This window comes from Sinocyclocheilus anshuiensis, unplaced genomic scaffold (genome assembly GCF_001515605.1).
Source record: "Sinocyclocheilus anshuiensis isolate Anshui unplaced genomic scaffold, SAMN03320099.WGS_v1.1 scaffold234, whole genome shotgun sequence".
NCBI lineage: Eukaryota > Metazoa > Chordata > Actinopteri > Cypriniformes > Cyprinidae > Sinocyclocheilus > Sinocyclocheilus anshuiensis.
The window spans coordinates 2,009,961-2,029,863 of NW_015544165.1; the positions used below are offsets into that span (position 1 = coordinate 2,009,961).

General features: G+C 39.0%; 1 protein-coding gene across 1 annotated transcript in view; it reads left to right on the forward strand.

The window, feature by feature from the left end:
- The first annotated feature begins 382 nt into the window (after positions 1–382).
- The window catches only part of scn8aa (sodium channel, voltage gated, type VIII, alpha subunit a), a 57,690-nt gene continuing 38,169 nt past the window's right edge, over positions 383–19,903 (forward strand). Inside the window, exons 1-3 of the mRNA XM_016495882.1 lie at positions 383–664; positions 5,138–5,470; positions 19,631–19,749. Coding sequence (XP_016351368.1) covers positions 5,195–5,470; positions 19,631–19,749 — 395 coding nt within the window. The 5' untranslated portion in view covers positions 383–664; positions 5,138–5,194. The remainder of the gene's footprint in view (positions 665–5,137; positions 5,471–19,630; positions 19,750–19,903) is intronic.

Sequence of the window (19,903 nt, forward strand, 5' to 3'; positions counted from 1 at the left end):
AAGAGCTCATAATATGAGTTAAACACATTCTTCCAAGGCAATATGTGGTGTGTTATTTGTATTTGCATGATCAATGACGTGATCCGTAGCCTGTAGCTTTGAACCCTCATCTGAATAAAGGTCTTCTTGTCAGCATTAATCACATGTCAAGCTGAGCAAATGAGCAAAAATGCACATGTGGACAGGCTTGAAGTGATCCGTTGTAATTAAGACGTTCAAAAGGCAATACATGCTTGGCTGCTTATTGATTGTAGGGTGGACGCAGGTTGCACGGGTGTGGTATGCTACATTTTCTTGTTTATGTTCCTCGCGAGCAGAAACCTTGCATAACGTCGTTGACGTATCTCGCTGTTCTCTGAAAGCGATAGACGTTTTACTCAGAAATGGGGTTATATGACTAAGAAGACGCTGGCTGTGTGAGCATAAAAGGGTACATACGACGAGAGAGCGAAAAAGCCACTGCAGTATTTTCCGTTTTTCCTCCGCGGCTTCGGCCCGCTTTCGCGAAAGCGTCGGGCTGTTTAGAAACGTACGTTTTCAGACAAATTTGTTTTCTGACCCCGAGGAAAATGTGACAACGTTTTGCATAACGCAAAGATGTTGTTCGTGAAACCATTGTGCTGATAAACCATGGATTTCGTGACCAAACATTGATGAAATCAAGGTAGGACCATTGCGTATTCTGTCAAATAACAATATAACTTGACGATGTTCTTGAAATAACGTAGAGGTTTGTTTTAAGGAATTGTTGTTACAAATTTATGTCCGAATATACATCATTTATTGACAGGTATTTAGCATTTCAAGACGTTAGTGTGTCGTTTTCATACAATTCTGTGGCGCATAGAACCTCAACCTAGAAAGACACACGGATAAAAATGAATTAATTATTTTATTAATAATGCTTTACAAATTAACCCATGTCCTCCCATCTGTAAGTTAGCTGGACCACGTAGCCCACCTGATATTTTCTAGAGCTATTATGTGTTCCCGTGCAGCCCAGCATAGTTCCTTCAGTTATTTCGAGATATTTAGGCCCACCCAACAGAAGCCCACCTCACTCATTCCCTCACACCCTTTTTATGACCCCCTGAGAAACAACATGCTTCCATATACTTTAGTTTATGGAAGGTGCACTGTAAAAAGAAACATTTAAATTCATTTGACGATGTTCTTGAAATAAGGTAGAGGTTTGTTTTAAGGAATTGTTGTTACAAATTTATGTCCGAATATACATCATTTATTGACAGGTATTTAGCATTTCAAGACGTTATTGTGTCGTTTTCATACAATTCTGTGGCGCATAGAACCTCAACCTAGAAAGACACACGGATAAAAATGAATTAATTATTTTATTAATAATGCTTTACAAATTAACCCATGTCCTCCCATCTGTAAGTTAGCTGGACCACGTAGCCCACCTGATATTTTCTAGAGCTATTATTTGTTCCCGTGCAGCCCAGCATAGTTCCTTCAGTTATTTCGAGATATTTAGGCCCACCCAACAGAAGCCCACCTCACTCATTCCCTCACACCCTTTTTATGACCCCCTGAGAAACAACATGCTTCCATATACTTTAGTTTATGGAAGGTGCACTGTAAAAAGAAACATTTAAATTCATAGCAGCAGTATGTCATGAGATTTCTGAACTGCCTTTAGTAACACTGCACACTACTGTTTAACCAATTTGAATGTGATTGTTCACTAAAAGCAAAATTTCTTTACAGCTAATAAAATCTTATGAGGGCAACTATTGTTTTTTTTTTCATAATAGATCATTTGTTGAACAAGGAATTTTGTAATCAATTTTAATGAAATGTAAACAATTTAATGAAACAAGATGTGCTTTTTAACGAATAACTAAACATGACAACACAAATAACAGCATATGGCAAAATAATCCTATAACTGTAACTGCATAATTTGCTCATACTGCAATGCCTGCTGGAAACTCAAGGAACCATACATTTGCAGTGTTTTCTAGTATGTAAATGTTTATTCAGACAACTCTGTTAGGCTTGGTGGGTCAAAATGTGCAGAAATATTGTTGCTCTTGCATTTATTTATTTATTTTCTTTTATTATTTTTTTTTAATGTAGCCTAGATTTACAATAATTCAAATTTTCTCCTATATGTGATTTAAAAAAAAAACAACAACAACTTTTAATTCCCTTTTTACAGTGTGGTGCTGATTGGACAGCTCCCATAAGGCAAGATTGTCTTTGCTTGTGCTGTTTGGACCACAAGGCTTACTAATAAGACATTGAAAATGACAAATACAAAATGTGTTTGGATTTGTTTAGTATAATAATTTCTTTTGTTTACTTGTTTCATTGCTAAGGGAAAAAATATATTTAAACCAAATCTAAGATGGTTTGCAGGTTTTCTCTTTAAGCTGGTCTCCTAGTCTGCCAAGAAACCAGCTAAAACTGACAAATCAGCTTAGGCTGGTTTAAGCTGTTTTTTCAAGCATTCATACCCATGGGACTCCTGCCACTAACAGAGTCTGTTATGTGCCAATGTTTGTGGCATTCCTTGATATTTTGTTCATGTGTCTGATTTGCTTGAAGGTAAATGGGGTATATTCAAACGCAGGATGAAAATGCAAATGCCATTTCTGAAACAAAACTGGAATTGGATGGAGAGAAAAGCTAAAAGTGAGCTAAGTAGCTCTGTAATATCAGGATATGGCTTGGTTAAGTGTCTGGCCCATACGTGCACTGCACACAAGCTTTTAGATGATGTGGTACACCAGGCCTCCCTTCACCCACCCCATTTCACATTCTGCAGCCTTAGGGACATAACGCATGTCCCGAATCGACATCTCAGTGGAGGTTTTGTTCATAAGGAAGGCAGGTTCAAATCTGCTTGTGCTATCATGTGGTATCTTCTAATCCAGTCTACATCCTTTCAGCTCCCAGCACCCTTTCATCTAAAATAGAAACATCCATCATAATGACCCAAAAGAAACCATACCATGAGAACTTATGCAAGCACATATCAGGAAAAAAGTCCAATGAATCACTTATCACAAAGGCAATTAATATTATTGCCAGCATAATCCAAAGACAAACATTAAGTATCACCTTTATCTGCTCATAATGGAGGGTGCTTTTCATTTTTCATGAATTTGATGACTCATCCGGGATCTAGTGCCAGTCCCTCTTTAACATGCTCTCAGTTTAGCAACAGATTGTTTTGATGTGTAAGGTAATATTTTTAGATGTAAGGCTTAGCGTTTTACTTTCTTGTGCTGAACATATCAGTTTGTGTGATTGGATGATGTAACAAGGTAGTATTGTTCAGTAAGACTTTATCTTTCCACAATCAAGAATTAAATCTAAATGACAATTTTTTTTAATTGTGACAAGATTGTGTGGGTTCTCTTGACTTAGATTTTAAGTATTTAGGCTATAATGTAATACAAGATAGTAGTAGTTGGTATAAAAAGTTACCGAAGTGATGATGACTAATGATCATATGTTTGATGAATGATCAGTTTCGATGTACAGATTAGTCAGCTTAAATTCCTTTCTTACATCCAACTGATCTGTCGCTACTTCCATTTCAATGCAACTCCTGAAATTTTAGATTCTTCCATTTGTCTACCTACATTAAAGAGCAGCAAAGTTTATACAAATATTAATGATATTTGTAATATGAACAAATGTAATATTAATGTCATATTAGTAATAAATATTATCACCCCAAATGTTAGTTACATAGAGTTTTTGCAGTTATAATAAAATACTGTATTCAGGTTGACTTGAAGAGGCTGACATCATGTTCAAGCACTCTATCAGATCCCAGAAGCAAACAACAAACAGTGCTAATATACACTCACAGTATGCTGTCATACTACTACCTAAAAATGATGATCCTAACCTTTATCTCAGTACTGAAATCTCAGTTGGCCACACAGTGATTCACCTATAATGAATTATTAAAATATTGGTGTCTGGGACACTGTGAGCCCAGAGACTGCTGTCAAAGTCCCTTTCAGGGAGAGTCTTTTCACTTGGCGGCCATATTTGCAGTGCCTCTGGGAAGCTATTTCAGGTGTCCAAAACCAACTCCTACCTACTTGAATGGGGAAAGCCTGCAATCTCAAAAACTACTTGCCACACTCACATTTAAATTACATATTTCAAATCAGCAATAAAATGTCACTCATAAAAACTCTCATAATTGTTTTGTTTTTTTTAATGCTCAAATAGTGATTAAAAAAAAAGCTTTCAAGCTGAAACAGCCAGTGTGAATGTGCAATGACTTTACCTATTGTCAATTGGCTCTTGTATTTAGAAGGCTGGACATATTATATTATAAGTAATACATATATAAATAATGTATACATTACTTATACATTATAAGTAATGTGAGTGCACTGTCTTTGTATGTCTAAAGTCTTTGCTTTTCATAAGCTTATGTTAAAGCAGGGGTCACCAAACGTGGTCCTGGAGGGCTGGTGTACTGCAGAGTTTAGCTCCAACCCTAATCAAACACACCTGGGCTAGCTAATCAAGGTCTTACTAGGTATACTTAAAACTTCCAGACAGGTGTGTTGAGGCAAGTTGAAGCTAAACTCTGCAGGACATCGGCCCTCCAGGACCGAGTTTGTTGACCCCTGGGTTAAAGGGATAGTTAAGCCAAAAAAAAAAAATTCTCATCCTCAAGCTGTTCCAAACCTGTATGTTGTCTTCTGCTGAATACAAAAGAAGATACTTTGAAGAATGTTAGTAACCAAACAGTTTCTGGTCCCCAATGACTTTCATGGTTTTTGTTTTTTATTTTTTCCATACTATGGAGGTCAATGGGGACCACCAACTGTTTGGTTACCCACATTCTTCAAAAAAGTGGAGGCTTGGACTCGGAAACTGCATTTATTCAGTCTGTCACAACTTAAGCAGATTAGATATGAACATTTTGAATTCAAAACTGGAAAGAACTTTCTTGATCTGGTAAGCTCTTTTCCCAGTGGCTGACTTTTGGCATTAAGGGTGCACCAGGTTCATGTCAGTTGCTTTACAGGTATGCACTTTTGGGCCAGAACAAGTTGCAGTGTGGACAAGAGTACTGTATAATTCTGACTGTGTGAGCCTAGATGTCCAGTAATGTCCTTTCATCTTTCCAACATAGAACTTGGCTGCCGTGGAGGGTACATAACAGGAGAAGAAGTTGCTGCAGGATGAAAACATGGCTGCACCCATTTCTGCACCGCCAGGACCTGACAGCTTCAAATACTTTACCAGGGAATCTCTGTGTGAAATCGAGAAGCGCATTGCTGAGGAGAAAGCCAAACCACCACCTAAACCAGACAGCAGCTACCGCGACGATGATGATGAGAACAAGCCCAAGCATAACAGTGACCTGGAGGCGGGCAAGAGTCTGCCCTTCATTTATGGGGACATCCCTCCTGGCATGGTGGCAACACCATTGGAGGATCTCGATCCTTTCTACATGAATAAGAAAGTGAGTGTGTCATCATGTCTATTCATATGTCCTGCAAAGCTGGCCTTCACACATTATATTCTAAGCAGCACACTATGGATCATTATAGATGTGGAGAAGCTGATGTGTTTTTCCCAGCTTTTTTCAGGTCATTTATTTTTATTTTCTTATATAGAAACCCCTGATGGTGACACACGGCTGTAGGATTTACTTGGTAAACATGCCAATATGAATGACTTCCTCCTATAATCCGCTACAATGCTGAAGCATTTGTTTGTGGTTTATGTATGTTGTAGATTGTGAATGAGATGATGCTTTAAAAAGTTTTGGAGAGGTCAGCAGTGGTCTGCTGAAGCTTTATGGTTCCAGCTGACAGACTTGTTTTAATTGTTCCAGCAATAATCCTTTAGAAAAGAAACGCTCCAGTGCATTTAAAAGAACAGTGCACCATATTAGAACAACACTGAGTAGTGGGACAACGGTAAGATAGTTAGGCCTAATTAAAGATGGCCTGTAATGTTGTTGTTGTTTTGGTGTTGAAAACAAGACTACTTGTTTGGTAGTCTTTAGTGTTGCTATGAGTATGTGAAGAGAGAAAAATTGTGGATAAAAGTGACTTCTCTGAAATATATTCCACATTTATCCAAAAATGTAGACTAAGTTTGGGTTAGGTAATATTTTTAAAGAGATTTTGTTGTAAAAGAAATCCATTATGCTGACAGAGACTGCATTTATTTGTTCAAAAATACAGTAAAAACTGTAATATCTTAAAAATGTATTACAATTTAAATTTAAATTTAAATCAATTTAAATATTTTTTTAAAATATATTTTAAAATGTAATTTATTCCTGTGATGGTAAAGCTGAATTTTCAGCAGCCATTAGCCCAGTCTTCAGTGTCGCATGATGCTTCAGAAATCATTCTAATATGCTGATTTGGTACTCCAGAAACATTTCTTATTATTTTCTGTGTTGGAAACAGTTGTGCTGATTAATATTTGTATGGAAATGGTAATTTTCAGGGTGTTTTTGATAACATTATATATGTCTTTGCTGTAACTTAGAATAAGTATTTTATTCAGCAAAGCATTTAAAAACAAACCTTACTGACCTTACATGTTTAAATATTAGTATATCCATGTTATTAACAGAATTGCTGGGTCCAGTCAGAGCTCACAATTAATGGTTATTTTATTGCATTTTGCCACATTAAAAACCTTGAGCTCAAAATTTAAACCTGGAATTGTTTTAGGTATTTGAAATTTAGAACAAGTTAGTGTTATGATGTAACGTGAATATGAAATTGTTAAAATTCTGAACTTCTGAGCTTCCATTGAAGCTCAAGATGCTCTTTGGATCATTCACAAATCATGCTAAAGGTTCTTCACAATCTTGTGGAGTAAAAACCAAATACCACATTTTAAAATTGACATTTTCAGTTCAACCTTTCATTTAAAATGTTATGCTGATAATATAATTTATGGTGAAAATGATGTAAATATTATAAAAAACACATGCTCTAAGATTTTAAATGAATGCACAGTTTCTTGATATGTTACCAGTCATAAAACAGTGGTTTCTTTTTGATGTTGCAAATGAGCAATATCAGATGCAAGGCAAGCTAGTCCTCAAACAGATTTTCAGGAGCAAGTTGTTATGAGATGTAGCCTACGGGTGGAAGATGAGGTCATCTTTTCTGTGTGAGAGCTCAGCCCAGAGCTCAGCCCTGCGTTCCTGTTTGGCTTGGCGCTAAGTGCAGTGGTGAGACTTCAGCAGTGTTTGCCACACTGGACATTACTAAATAATGAACAGACTCGTTTTGTGCGTTAATGCCTGTTAATGTGTGCATGTGTTGAAGCGTTTCCCTGCCTCCCTCTCTTGCTCTCTCTCTCTGTCTCATTCCTCTGCCTCCCTCTCATGCAGCACACACTGACTGTTATGTAACCGCCTGCTCCATGCACAGGAAGGAGATTTCAGTCTCCTGATGAAAACCTCATGGAGGAGCTTATGTGAAAAGCAGTCTAAAGGAACTGAATTATGTTCCAAACTGAATTCATTTATATTGTAACAATCGCTCACATTAGACCTTATATTAGAATTTTTTTAATGTTTAGATGTGTCTGCATTGCACTTTCATGCACATGCCATAGACATGTTTTAGCTCTTGATGTCGAACTATCCTGCAATCTCAAGGATTCAGTGGCTCTTTGATTGAATGCTTTGCCAGCATTGGGATCAGATCTCCCTGCATCCCATTGTCCTTTTGTTTCCTCATGCTAGGCTCGATTCGCAGCCTACAGCAGTAGTGAAACCTGAGTCTTGAGGCTCAGGGTAGCTCTCTTCATAGTGTAAAACCAGCTGAGAAATGGACTGGCAGGTTTTAAATCCAGACCCGTGACACTATCTGAAGCAATTGGCCTAGGAAGCTTTGCTAGAGGAGCAGCTGATGAACTCTGAGTCCTCCATCACAGATGATTCAAGGAGTTGGTTATACAGTATGTTGAAAACAAATCAATTGTGAGACAGAGAGGCTTAACAGGATTTACCCAAGTAGGACATGTTGGATCTACAACCTCCTCTGTCCTTAAAAACATTGATTTATATTTATGCATTTAGAAAATTCTTTTATCCAGTGTGATTTACAGTGCATGCAAGGTATGCAGTTAATTAGTAAGTGTGATCCCTGGGAATCAAACACATGACCATGCCTTTGCTAGTGCTATGCTCTACCAGTTGAGCTTCCACTTTCTAAAAGGTGCTGTAATTAAGCTGATTTGCTAAATTCCATTTTCCTAAAACCCAGCTTTTTTATTTTATTTTATTTTTTAGTAGTAATTTTTTAGTAGTCATTGATTTTAATTTTATAAATTTTGTTGTATTATTTTTTAAATTCTTTTTTAAATTATTATCTGTTTTATAGTCATATATTTATTTGTGTTTCTATTGTATTTTCTGTATTATTGTATTATTATTAATATTATTATTATATTTCATATTTCAAAAGTGAACCGAACCGTACCGTGCTGTACCATGCAGTGTAAAAGCACCATTAGAAGGGCTCTTCAAAATGTGCCATGTAGCACCATTGCGTCTCCTTGTGATGACACAGCTCAAATGGCCATCTCACTCCTCCCTCACATCTGCTCAAAGCCTCAGCACTCTCAACATCTTATAAATACTCATCTTATAATGTAGATTTATACATTATAATCTCATTTCTGTTAGCGTCATACCTCAGTACATATGCTGTAAAATGGCTACATGCAGGAACTAGCCTGTAAATTTTTCTCTGTGCTTTATAAAGAGAAATACAAAACAGTCATTCTCTTAATTTTAATAAACCTAATTAAATCACAGATTTGAAAGTGAAGCTCACTGTAGATGTTTGAAATATTTTATAATGTATGAAATTAAATGTTATAAAATGAAGAGAGTTTGGCCTTTGATTGTGTCGTAAGTTTCTATTGATGTGGCAGATGCTGAATTATTGGCTCTGAATTTCATTCATCAGTTGCTGCTCTGCTCGTCATGTTTAGTCACCATCTCTGTAATTTCTTCATGTTTCTCTCCTCTCCATGTGTCCTCCACAAGTCTGGTCAGTGCCTCACCTGCATCTTTTTTTTTTTACATCACTTATTCCTACTCACTTGGCATCATCCTGTAACATAATCTCTCTCTCTCTCTCTCTCTCTCTCTCTCTCTCTCTCTCTCATTTTCTGTATGCTCTCGTTCTCTCTGTGTCATAAAACAGAAGAATGAAACAAGGTAATCCAAACAACAGGTTTAGTGCAGGTTTTGACAGATACACATGGATAGCAGGTGAGTGATTGGTCGACAGGGCAATGCTGAAATAGAATGTAAGAAGGTAAGTCCATGCAGGTAATTGGTCGGGTAGCATTCAGGAAGGAACAACGAGGCCAGACAATAGTGAACTGAGGTGAGCAGTTAATATGCTGTTAATATCCCCCCCCCCCACAGGCAGCTCCTGATGACCGCAGTGGGCAACGACGAGGGTGGCCTCTGCCTCTTGGTGCTGGACGATCAGGGTGAATTCAAGTAGCAGAGATGGGTCTAATATGTCATCACGGGCAACCCAAGATGTTTCCTCTGGCCGAACCCCTCTCAGTGTACGTGGTACTCTAGGTGACCGCTCTGTAGTTGGGAATCTAGGATGGTGTTGACTCAGTAGATGTTGTCCTCCGAAGGATTCATTGGAGGAGGAGGAGGCATGTCATCAGCACCAGACCCTGGAGAGGAAGGAAGCAGAGGATCAGTATATGGGTTCAATAGGGATACATGAAAAGAAGGTGAAATTCTGTTGTGAGGAGGAAGGTTTAGCTTGTATGTGATTTGTTGATCTGCCTCTGGATTGTGAGTGGACCAACATAGTGGGGACTCAGTTTGCGACAATGAAGTCGAAGACCGATGTCCCGTGTTGAGAGCCAGACCTTCTGCCCTGGATGGTGCTGGGGTGTTGCTGATCTTCTAGCATCGGCTTGACTCTTGTGTCTCTGAACTGCCCTCTGCAGGAGTATGTGAGCTGAGTCCCAAACCTCTTGCTCTCCTGGAACCAGTGGTTGACAGCTGGAACATCAGAAGGCTCACCTGACCAGACAAGTTAACGGCTCCAGCTTTCTTGATGTTCATGACAGTATGACTGCAGGTATCTCCCGATTTCTTTTATCTTCCGCTCAGTCTGGCCTTTGGACTGTGGATGATATCCCAATGTTAAACTGACTGACTCCGAGAAACTGGAAGAAGGTGTTCCACACTCGGGAGATTAATTGAGGGCCGTGGTCAGAGACAATAACTTCGGGTATCCCAAAATGACGAAAGACTTGCTGGAAGAGGGTTTCAGCAGTTTCAAAGGCAGTGAATAGTCCTTTCAAAGGAATCAACTTGCATGCTTTGGAGAAGCGGTCTACAATGACAAAGACACTTGTGTGAGAATCCGAAGAATGTAAGTCTCCACCAATAAACTGGTGTGTGGTAGGCGTTCTGGCGCACTATGGCTGCCGTCGCATCATCCAGGTGGATGCTGCACACTGGTGGGGGATGAGGAGATACCCCCTCACAATGTTGTAAAGCGCCTAGAAAAGCGCTATATAAATGTAATGAATTATTATTATTATTATTATTATTATTATTATTATTATTATTATAAGTCTGTGATGAAATCAATTGCGACGTGTGACCAAGGCCTGTTAGGTACAGGAAGGGGGACCAGCTTTCCCTCAGGTAGGTGGCGAGGGACTTTGGATATGGCACAGAATGAGTAACCTTGGATGAACCGGGAGACGTCCTGGGCCATATTGGGCCACCAGTAGCAATTGCTGAGGAGCGAGAGGGTTTGTTGGCCGCCTGGGTGTCCAGAGTCCTGTGATGTATGAGCTGAGTCCATGAGGGACAGACAGAAACGAGTTGGCACATAAATCTGTTCCTCAGGACACTGCGTGACTTCCGCAATCTGGTCATCAATGGACCACTCAATCGGGCTGACAATGATGTTTGGAGGGAGGAGTTGTCTCTGACCCAGGGTGGTAGACACGGGACAGAACGTCTGCTTTCTGGTTCTTACTCACTGGTCAGTAAGTCACAGTGAAATTGAATCTGGTGAAGAGGAGAGCCCAGCGAGCTTGACAGGTGTTTAGTCTTTTGACTTCCCGGAGATACTCAAGATTGCGGTGTTCATTGATGATCTTAAAGGGATGTTTAGCTCCCTCCAGCCAATGGCACCACTCTTCTAAGGCAAGTTTTATGGCCTGCAGTTCGCAGTAACCGATTTCAGTTGCACTCCACTAGGGACAGCTTCTTAGAGAAAAAGGCACATGAATGGAGTTTGGGAGGCTCACCCTGCCGCTGAGACAATATGGCTCCTATCCCGGTGGTGGATGCATCAACCTTGATGACAAAGTACAGTTCTGGAAGACTGAGGGTGAGTTGGACAGTATAACAAGATATTAGTAGTGGCCTGATGGTGTTACGAAAGCTGTCTTCCACTCGTCACCCTCTCGGATCTGAACAAGGTTATAAATGCTCTGCAGGTCCAACTTCATGTAGATGTGAGCTCCCTGTAACTGCTCCAGGGCTGCTGGGACCAGAGGAAGAGGGTACAGGAACATGACCATCTGGGAGTTGAGAGCACTGTAGTCGATACAGGGGAACATCCTGGTTCTATGAAGCCCCTCCCTCAGAAATACGCAATCGGGCTCAGATTAGATAGCTGGCCCAGTGTGTTGTGATTCGTTAACTGCTTAGTGCACGTTGTCCGGAAACGTCACACCCCTTACCATTACGGGTAGTTACATGTTCTCAGGGGCAGGGTTTATGTAAACATCGTGGTTAGTGATGTCACAAATGGGAAGAAGCTTGTTGAAGTCCGTACTAGCCTTTTTTTGTAGTCCTTAAACAGTGATTTCTTTAAAAGAAAATATCTCCCTTTGCATTGAACTTTAAGCGTCGGAACTTTGCAGAAGTTGTTAATGCTCTAAAAGCAACATTACACACTAACTAAAGTTAAAAAAGTGAAATCATAGTAAAACCTCCTCTTTAACGGTCTTGATACAGTTAGCCAAACAGACTTCTAACTCCATTTTTGCACCTCACCGGTTTTCCAGTTCACAAGGGGGGAGCATGTTCTAATGAACCCTCCAACACCATAAATGAGATCCTTTCTTGATGCAAACATGCAACGCAGAGGGTCAAAGTGGGGGAACAATGGAGAATCTAGCCACGGCCCAGCGGTTTTCCCAGTATGGAGTGTAGGGCTGAAACGATTCCTCGAATACCTCAAGTAACTCGAATACAAAAAATCAGAGGCAAAATATTTGCCTCGAGGCTTCATTTAGTCCATTTACTGTAACTATACACGGAACACCGTGTTTCCCCATGGACCATTATTACTGACGCACAACCCAATAAACACTGGACCAGACCATAGACGATAGACTGTATAAAAACAGGGACCAGACTTTTAAAAAATGCGCTTGACATATTTAAAACCATAAATCAATATGGTGGCTAGTTATAATGTCCCTATGTTAGCTATGTTTTGTGAAAGACTAAACGCCATTGTGCATAAAAATACCACAGAAAGAAAGTTAGTCAATATCACACGAAGAGTGCCAGTTTTCACCTCTGAAATCAGCATGATTACAAATGTGATTTTATTCAACAGTTCAATAAACAAGAAGGTAATATTATGAGACTTACGTTTTAGACACTATATTGCCTGTTTTTGCTTTATTTTGCCAACAAAAAAAATCCAAACACAGCCACAGCACTGTTTTGCGTCTCTGTGCAACATTATGGTGTTTTGTTCCTGAATGAATCAACCGTTCTGTTCAATCGCAATGAGAATCAACCATTTAAATGATTCGGTTCAATCGCAATGACTCACTTCGTAAGAGTGACTTGCTGCCACCTGCTGGTGGTTTTTCGTTTTTAAAATAATTTTAATGTTTTTCAATGTTTTATGTTTAAAATAACAAAATATTATTTATGCATTTGTAACTGCAGGTTAAATGCATTCATGTCCCTCTGTGTGGGAAATTCATTCCATGCAGCTTCTGTTTCCCCTCTGCATTGCAAAGATGAATTTTGATACTGATATCATTTGTTTGGTAACAGCCCAAATGTCTTCTATTCTAATTGACTGATTAAATGTAAGAATTTGACTCAAAAAATGATGCACACTTTTAGAAAAAAAAGGCTTTATAAAGGTAAAAATGCCCATAAAATGTAAAAATCTATTTAAAGTTATTGGAACAGATTAATTTCTATCACTGCTGTGAACTGACCCGCACACAGAATATGAAGGATATCAAAAACAAGTTTCACACACACACACACACACACCAGTACGTATAGGGACATTTAAGAGGGTTTATTCTCCAAATAACTCTAATTTCATGTTGCAGAAAAATGTGTTTAAAAATTGTGTATGGTCTCTTGTTCCAAGTTACCTTCCTGTCCACTGATTTTTGCCTCTTACAAAAGCCACAAAGCCTTCCAAGAAGACAGTAAAGGCTTAAGTCATGCTTGAGCTTTTAGTTAGGCTGAAACTTGAAAGTTAAGTTGCACGACATAAATGCAATGTTTAGGTATTATTATTATTTTGATTACTATTATTTAGATTTATGCCTTAGTTTTAGTTTGTACTGTTTACCTTTTTTAAAGTAATGTGAAATTGATTTTATTTTTTTTTTTTTATTGATCTATTTGTATTTGCATTTTGAATGCAATTTGGCAATGAAATGGGTTTAGTTTTCACTGTTATTAATGTATGCAATTTCAGCAATAAATTTTTATTTTTATTTTTCTAAAAAAAAAAAAAAATTAGTTGTTTATTTTAAGAGATCTATCTTATTATCTCTTGTATATTTAGTATTGCTCTTTTATAAAGAAATTACTTATCCGATTAATCGATGGAATAATCTGTAGAATACTCGATTACTAAAATATTCGATAGCTACAGCCCTAATGGAGTGCACATGGAGAACTTCCTTCGGAGGTGAAGCTTGCGAAGTAGATTGAGTGAGATTAAATTTCTGGCAGCTCCAGAATCTATGAGGGCTTTTGCTGAAATAGATTGATGGGAAGTCATTAGAATAACATCTGAATGGGCAAGCAAGGATATTGAAGGTGGTATATGGATAGTAATCACAGTTGAGCGTGGAGGTCTGACTAGACACAAGGAAAGGAGGTGTCCCTCTGAACCGCAATATAGGCATAAACCCTTGTCAATTCGGCATTGTTGCTCTGCATTGGATAGGCGAGTTGAATCGATTTGCATGGGTTCTTGTACTGGAGGGTTGACGTATGTTGTGGTTGGTGGAGGATGCGCTGGTTGATCCAAGGAGCAGGCAGTGAGTCGCTGTGAGATTTGAAACAATCACTGGATGAAGTTCTCTTATCCAGTCATGTCGTCATAGATTGCCATTTGTTGGCGGATGTTGGAGTTTAAACCTTGACGAAATGCAGTGATTAGGGCTGTTTCATTCCAACTGCTGATGGCTGCCAGAGTGCGAAACTGAAGAGCATAGTCAGTGACTGAAAATTGATGGAGCCGGTAGAGTTGATCATGCACTAAGAGCATGCTAGTGGTCTGTCCAAAGACGTCTTTAAAATGCGAGGTAAACGCTGTCAGTGAGTTGGCAACTGGTCCATTGGTGTCCCACATAACACGTGCCCACTGCAAAGCTCATCCAGATAACGGAAGTAATGTATGCGATCTTGGCACGATTGTTGGCGAACAGCTGCAGCTGCATTTAAAAAAATAGAGAGCATTGTAGCAGGAATCTGCTGCAATCCTCTGCCTCTCCTGAGTAGGTCACTTGTCAGTTGTATGCATCACTGGAAGTGGCTTCACGTTGCATGTTGTGGTGTAGTCTTCTGTCATAAAACGGAAGAATGCAACAAGGTAATCCAAACAACAGGTTTATTGTAGGTTTTGACATATACACGTGGATAGCAGGTGAGTGATTGTTCAACAGAGCAATGCTGAGATAGTTCAGTGAATAACAGTCTTATCTTTGTAGTTTTGGATGAACTGGTGTTGGTGAGCCAGATCCAGAGGTTGGATGCAGATGAATATCAAACGGAAGAAGTTAAGTCCATGCAGGTAAGAGGTCGGGTAGCATTCAGGAAGAAACAACAAGACCAGACAACAGTGAACAGTGAGAGGTGAGCGGTTAATATAGTCTGTGCTGATTGGATGTGACAGGTGCAGGTGATCAGAAATCTGGTGACTGTGAACGAGTAGGTGGAGTGTAGGGGCCTGGTGCTGTGGATGTTTTGACTCTGTGACACCCTGATATTTTTAAGCTTCACGCCTGTTTCACACATACTCCATCTGCAATGCGTATGTTGCGTTTTTTTTTATGCACCCATGTTAACGGATTAGAGCGTTCACACTGCATGCAGTTGCGGTCCGTCAGTGCGTTCCAGGACCGGCGCGTCTGCAGCAGTGCAGCGATCGTTTACGCACCAATTCTATTTTTGCTGTGCTGCACGCGCTGAATTAAAGTGACAGTGCATTGTTTGCAGTAAAAATGAACATGGATTGATAACAAAATGTAGTAATTTCACAATAGATTGATATAATTAGTCTACTTTGTTTCACAGTCAACATGTGGCTTTTTGGCTAGGTTTAAAACAAGGAAAAGGGCTCTTTTAGATAAACAAGGCAACATAATAGATGCACTTGTGGAGGTAGAAAAACAAAGTTCTTTAAGACCCACGGGATTGCTTGTAATAAAGATTTAAATGCAAAAGAAAACGCACGAGAGTCGACTGTTTCTGTCAGTGGTGAGTTTTAATTTAAAATGTTTGTGATAGCCTACTTTAAACAAGAAATGTAGGCTAAATACTGTGTTTAAATGTGTTGCCACTTGCTTGAGCGACTTGTACAAACCTCATTGTTTATATTTATTGAGTTTAAAGTAATGTCTATGAACGATAGTTACTGTACTGTGATAAAAGAAGATCACAATGCTGAAAAAGCTTTTTCAGTAACAACGTTTGGATTTTAAATCAAAATAATGAATAAATGTTGCAGCCTCGGATCAGTAGAGGATTTAGATTTTATTAATTACATTTTTTCGTTTTATGAACAAATGCTATTTCGTGGTGCATTTCCATCAGTATTATTTCCCCCCTTTTTTCTTTTTTTACCGTAGCTGCTGATTTGAAGGACATTATGTACAGCTTTTTATAGCTTTTGCTCTTTGTATTTTGTTGCCCTTTTCTTTCTCCACCTCCCTCCCTTCTTCTCACTGCTTACTCATTCCTCTCAGGGCTGTCTTTATCTGTCTCTTTATCTCTCCATGTCTTTTTGCTTCTCCATTATGGATTATGAAATTTTCAGTAGCTGTGCAGCCTGTCATGCATTAAAAAAGGAAACCCACATGCACTTCTCTTGTGTGTGTGCCTGTACTATAGCAAGCAAATACTGAGAAAGGGCAAATGTATTTTTGTTCGTATATGCACCACTTCTGCATTATTTCTTCATCTCATGTTTCATATGTGGCTGAGTTTGGGCTGATGGTTTGAATGATTCTTCTCCTGTTTTGAACAAAGTGTGATGTCTCGCACACTGTTGGGGTTGAGCAGATCATTTTTTGACTAAGCAGGTCTCGGTATGTGGTTTGTCCGGCGCAAAACGTGCCAAATCGGTTGTGTGGATCACTCCGCTGTGGTGACCACTGATAAAAAGGGAGCAAGCCGAAGGAAGAGAGAGAGAGTCTCAGTAGGTGGTTTACATGGTGGCCTGATTCGGTCTGACCCAAATAGATCCAGCTCTTCTCCGTCTTTAGTTACATATTCAATGTGTTATTTACTGAGCTGTGCTTCTTTAACCTAATTTGTCATTGTGGACCAAATTTGGAGTTTCTACATGCATGAAGCAGAATCTGCATCTGATGAAACAGGGCTGCGTTGATTGGCGCTCTCCGTGGTGCTGAAGAGGGTTTCTTAGGCTACGTTCACACTGCAGGTAAATGTGGCCCAAATCCAATTTTTTTGCTCACGTGTTACTCTGATCTGTTTTTGTCATGACAGTGTGAACAGCACAAACCGCATGGAATCTGATCTTTTCAATTCTGATTTGTGCCACTTCCATATGTGGTACTAAATCCGATACATGTCAGATGTCTTGAAATGCGAACGCAGTGTGAACAGTCATGTCGGATTTCATGCGACTTTTACTTCACTCTAGATCGACATTCGTCATAATTCCGCGCTGACTGGAGACACTTCAAAGAATTTTACCCAAAGTTATCAAGACAGTTGTGAAAGGTAATCAGTGGAAGTGAAATGTGTCAGAACTCATAAGAATTACAGTCTGTATACTCTGTATACAAACTATCTATTTTGTCACATCCTTGTCTTTATTTTTCATAACGCCTGCACATAATTTCGCCGGATTCAGCAGCAGATTACACTATAAATAAACGCATAATCGCTTACTTTATGTCCTCCATGTTTACTTCCGTATGACAGCGTGCTGCGCAAGTGTTGCCAAATCCACAGTTTCCCAGTTGTTTTTCAACTTCGTGGGTCGATGCGACCCCACTAATGCGATATTTATCCCCCTGAACATGGTTGTGCTAGTTTTGGACTAGTTTTAAGAAGCAATTGGGCGGATTTTGTTGTGTAAACCTGGAAACCCTGTTCATATTGTTCTTTTGCGCATGTGGGTCAGTTCAGAATGATCTGCTCACACTGTAAAACTGATATTGGCCACATTTAAAACAACAATGTGAACAGCTACACAAAAAAATCGGATTGAGAAAAAATTGGAATTGAGCACTAAGGCTTGCAGTGTGAACGTAGCCTTAGCGTTCCACTAAACTCAAGCATGTAAAAGGAAGTGCAGGGGTGCATCCCATCTCTGCAAATGTTCACGACCTCCCATGAAACTTTGATGGTAGCGAGCATGTTTTATTTAAACAATTATGAGGTTATCTACTGAAAGGCTGGTGAGCTTACACTGACGCGTTCATGGTGTCATATAAATTCAGACTTCTCAGATTCAGTCAGTAGTGAGAAGTGAGGTATCCGGGTAAAACCAAGATATATATACATACAGGTGCATCACATCTGAAAAGAGGACTTCTTCTCCTTAGCCCAGGTAAGACGTCTCTGACTTTGTCTGTGGTTCAGGAGTGGCTTAACAAGAGGAATACGACAACTGTAGCCAAATTCCTTGACACGTCTGTGTGTGGTGGCTCTTGATGCCTTGACCCCAGCCTCAGTTCATTCCTTGTGAAGTTCACTCAAATTCTTGAATCGATTTTGCTTGACAATCCTCATAAGGCTGCGGTTCTCTCGGTTGGTTGTGCATCTTTTTCTTCCACACTTTTTCCTTCCACTCAACTTTCTGTTAACATGCTTGGATACAGCACTCTGTGAACAGCCAGCTTCTTTGGCAATGAATGTTTGTGGCTTACCCTCCTTGTGAAGGGTGTCAATGATTGTCTTCTGGACAACTGTCAGATCAGCAGTCTTCCCCATGATTGTGTAGCCTAGTGAACCAAACTGAGAGACCATTTTGAAGGCTCAGGAAACCTTTGCAGGTGTTTTGAGTTGATTAGCTGATTGGCATGTCACCATATTCTAATTTGTTGAGATAGTGAATTGGTGGGTTTTTGTTAAATGTGAGCCAAAATCATCACAATTAAAAGAACAAAAAGACTTAAACTACTTCAGTCTGTGCGCATTGAATTTATTTAATACACGAGTTTCACAATTTGAGTTGAATTACTGAAATTAACTTTTCCACGACATTCTAATTTATTTGGCGGTAAATTCTATTGTATATTAAAGTTACAAAACAGAATTCAGTACTGTTTCTATATTCTCAAACCTATATGTGACTTTAATATTGCTGCTTATTCAAGGGTTATCATGTCATTGCTGACCTTTATGACTTTTTTTCAGCTTTTGGCAGAAAACAAAAGGATTTAATTCAATGAATATCTGGTTGGGTGAATTCAATACAATGGCAGTACATTGTGACTTAATAAAACACCAAAGAGTGTCAGCAAAAAAGTACAAACAGCTCATTGATAATTTTTGATAAAGTTTTGGTGAAAAACAACCCAATATCTAAGCAGTATTGACAGTAAAATCATGGTGGATTCCGTTGTGCTTCAGTGTGCCACACTCCAGTCCAATAGGTGGCAGAAATGCAACTTTTATGCTGCTGTTTAGAAACAGCAGAATTTGATGACAGATTTTTCATTGTTGGGCAAATTATTTCATTGAAAAATCCTGCGGCCTCATGCTTATGTCCAAATCACAGCCACACTGATATTCATAACACTCTGTTGGACTAAATTAGAGGCACTCTCAACAAATCAAATTTCAGAACCAGAGATAATTGTACAAATATAGTTATATAATCTTCTACCATTTTATTGTGCTCCGAAGACAATATGGATGTTTTGCATGCAGAATTTGATTATAATTATTTAGTAGCATATAAAGCAGTATGTCTTCATCATGATGCCGTGTCCTCTAGAAACAGACGCAGGTTTTCAGTATGAGATTATTACTTCTTTAAGTCCATTTGAATAAGTGATGATGCATCTCTCTGCTTGTAACTAATCTAGTGTTTCTCTTTTTTGTTGTTCTGTCTTTGTCTTCTCTCTGGCTTGTTCTCTTTTTTCCTCTCCACAGACGTTTATAGTCCTAAATAAAGGGAAAACAATCTTCCGCTTTAGTGCCACATCTTCCTTGTACATGATAAGTCCTTTTAATCTCGCAAGGCGAATAGCGATTAAAATTTTGATACATTCATATCCTTTTTCAGTTGTTTAATGTATGTGATAAATGTCTATATTGTCTTTCTCTGCATCAAATATGTAATATGTCTGCTTATTGCTAGAGTGCATGGGAAAGTCCAGAATAACGCTTAGGATTCAGACTAATATGTTGTAGTTAAGCAGTGTT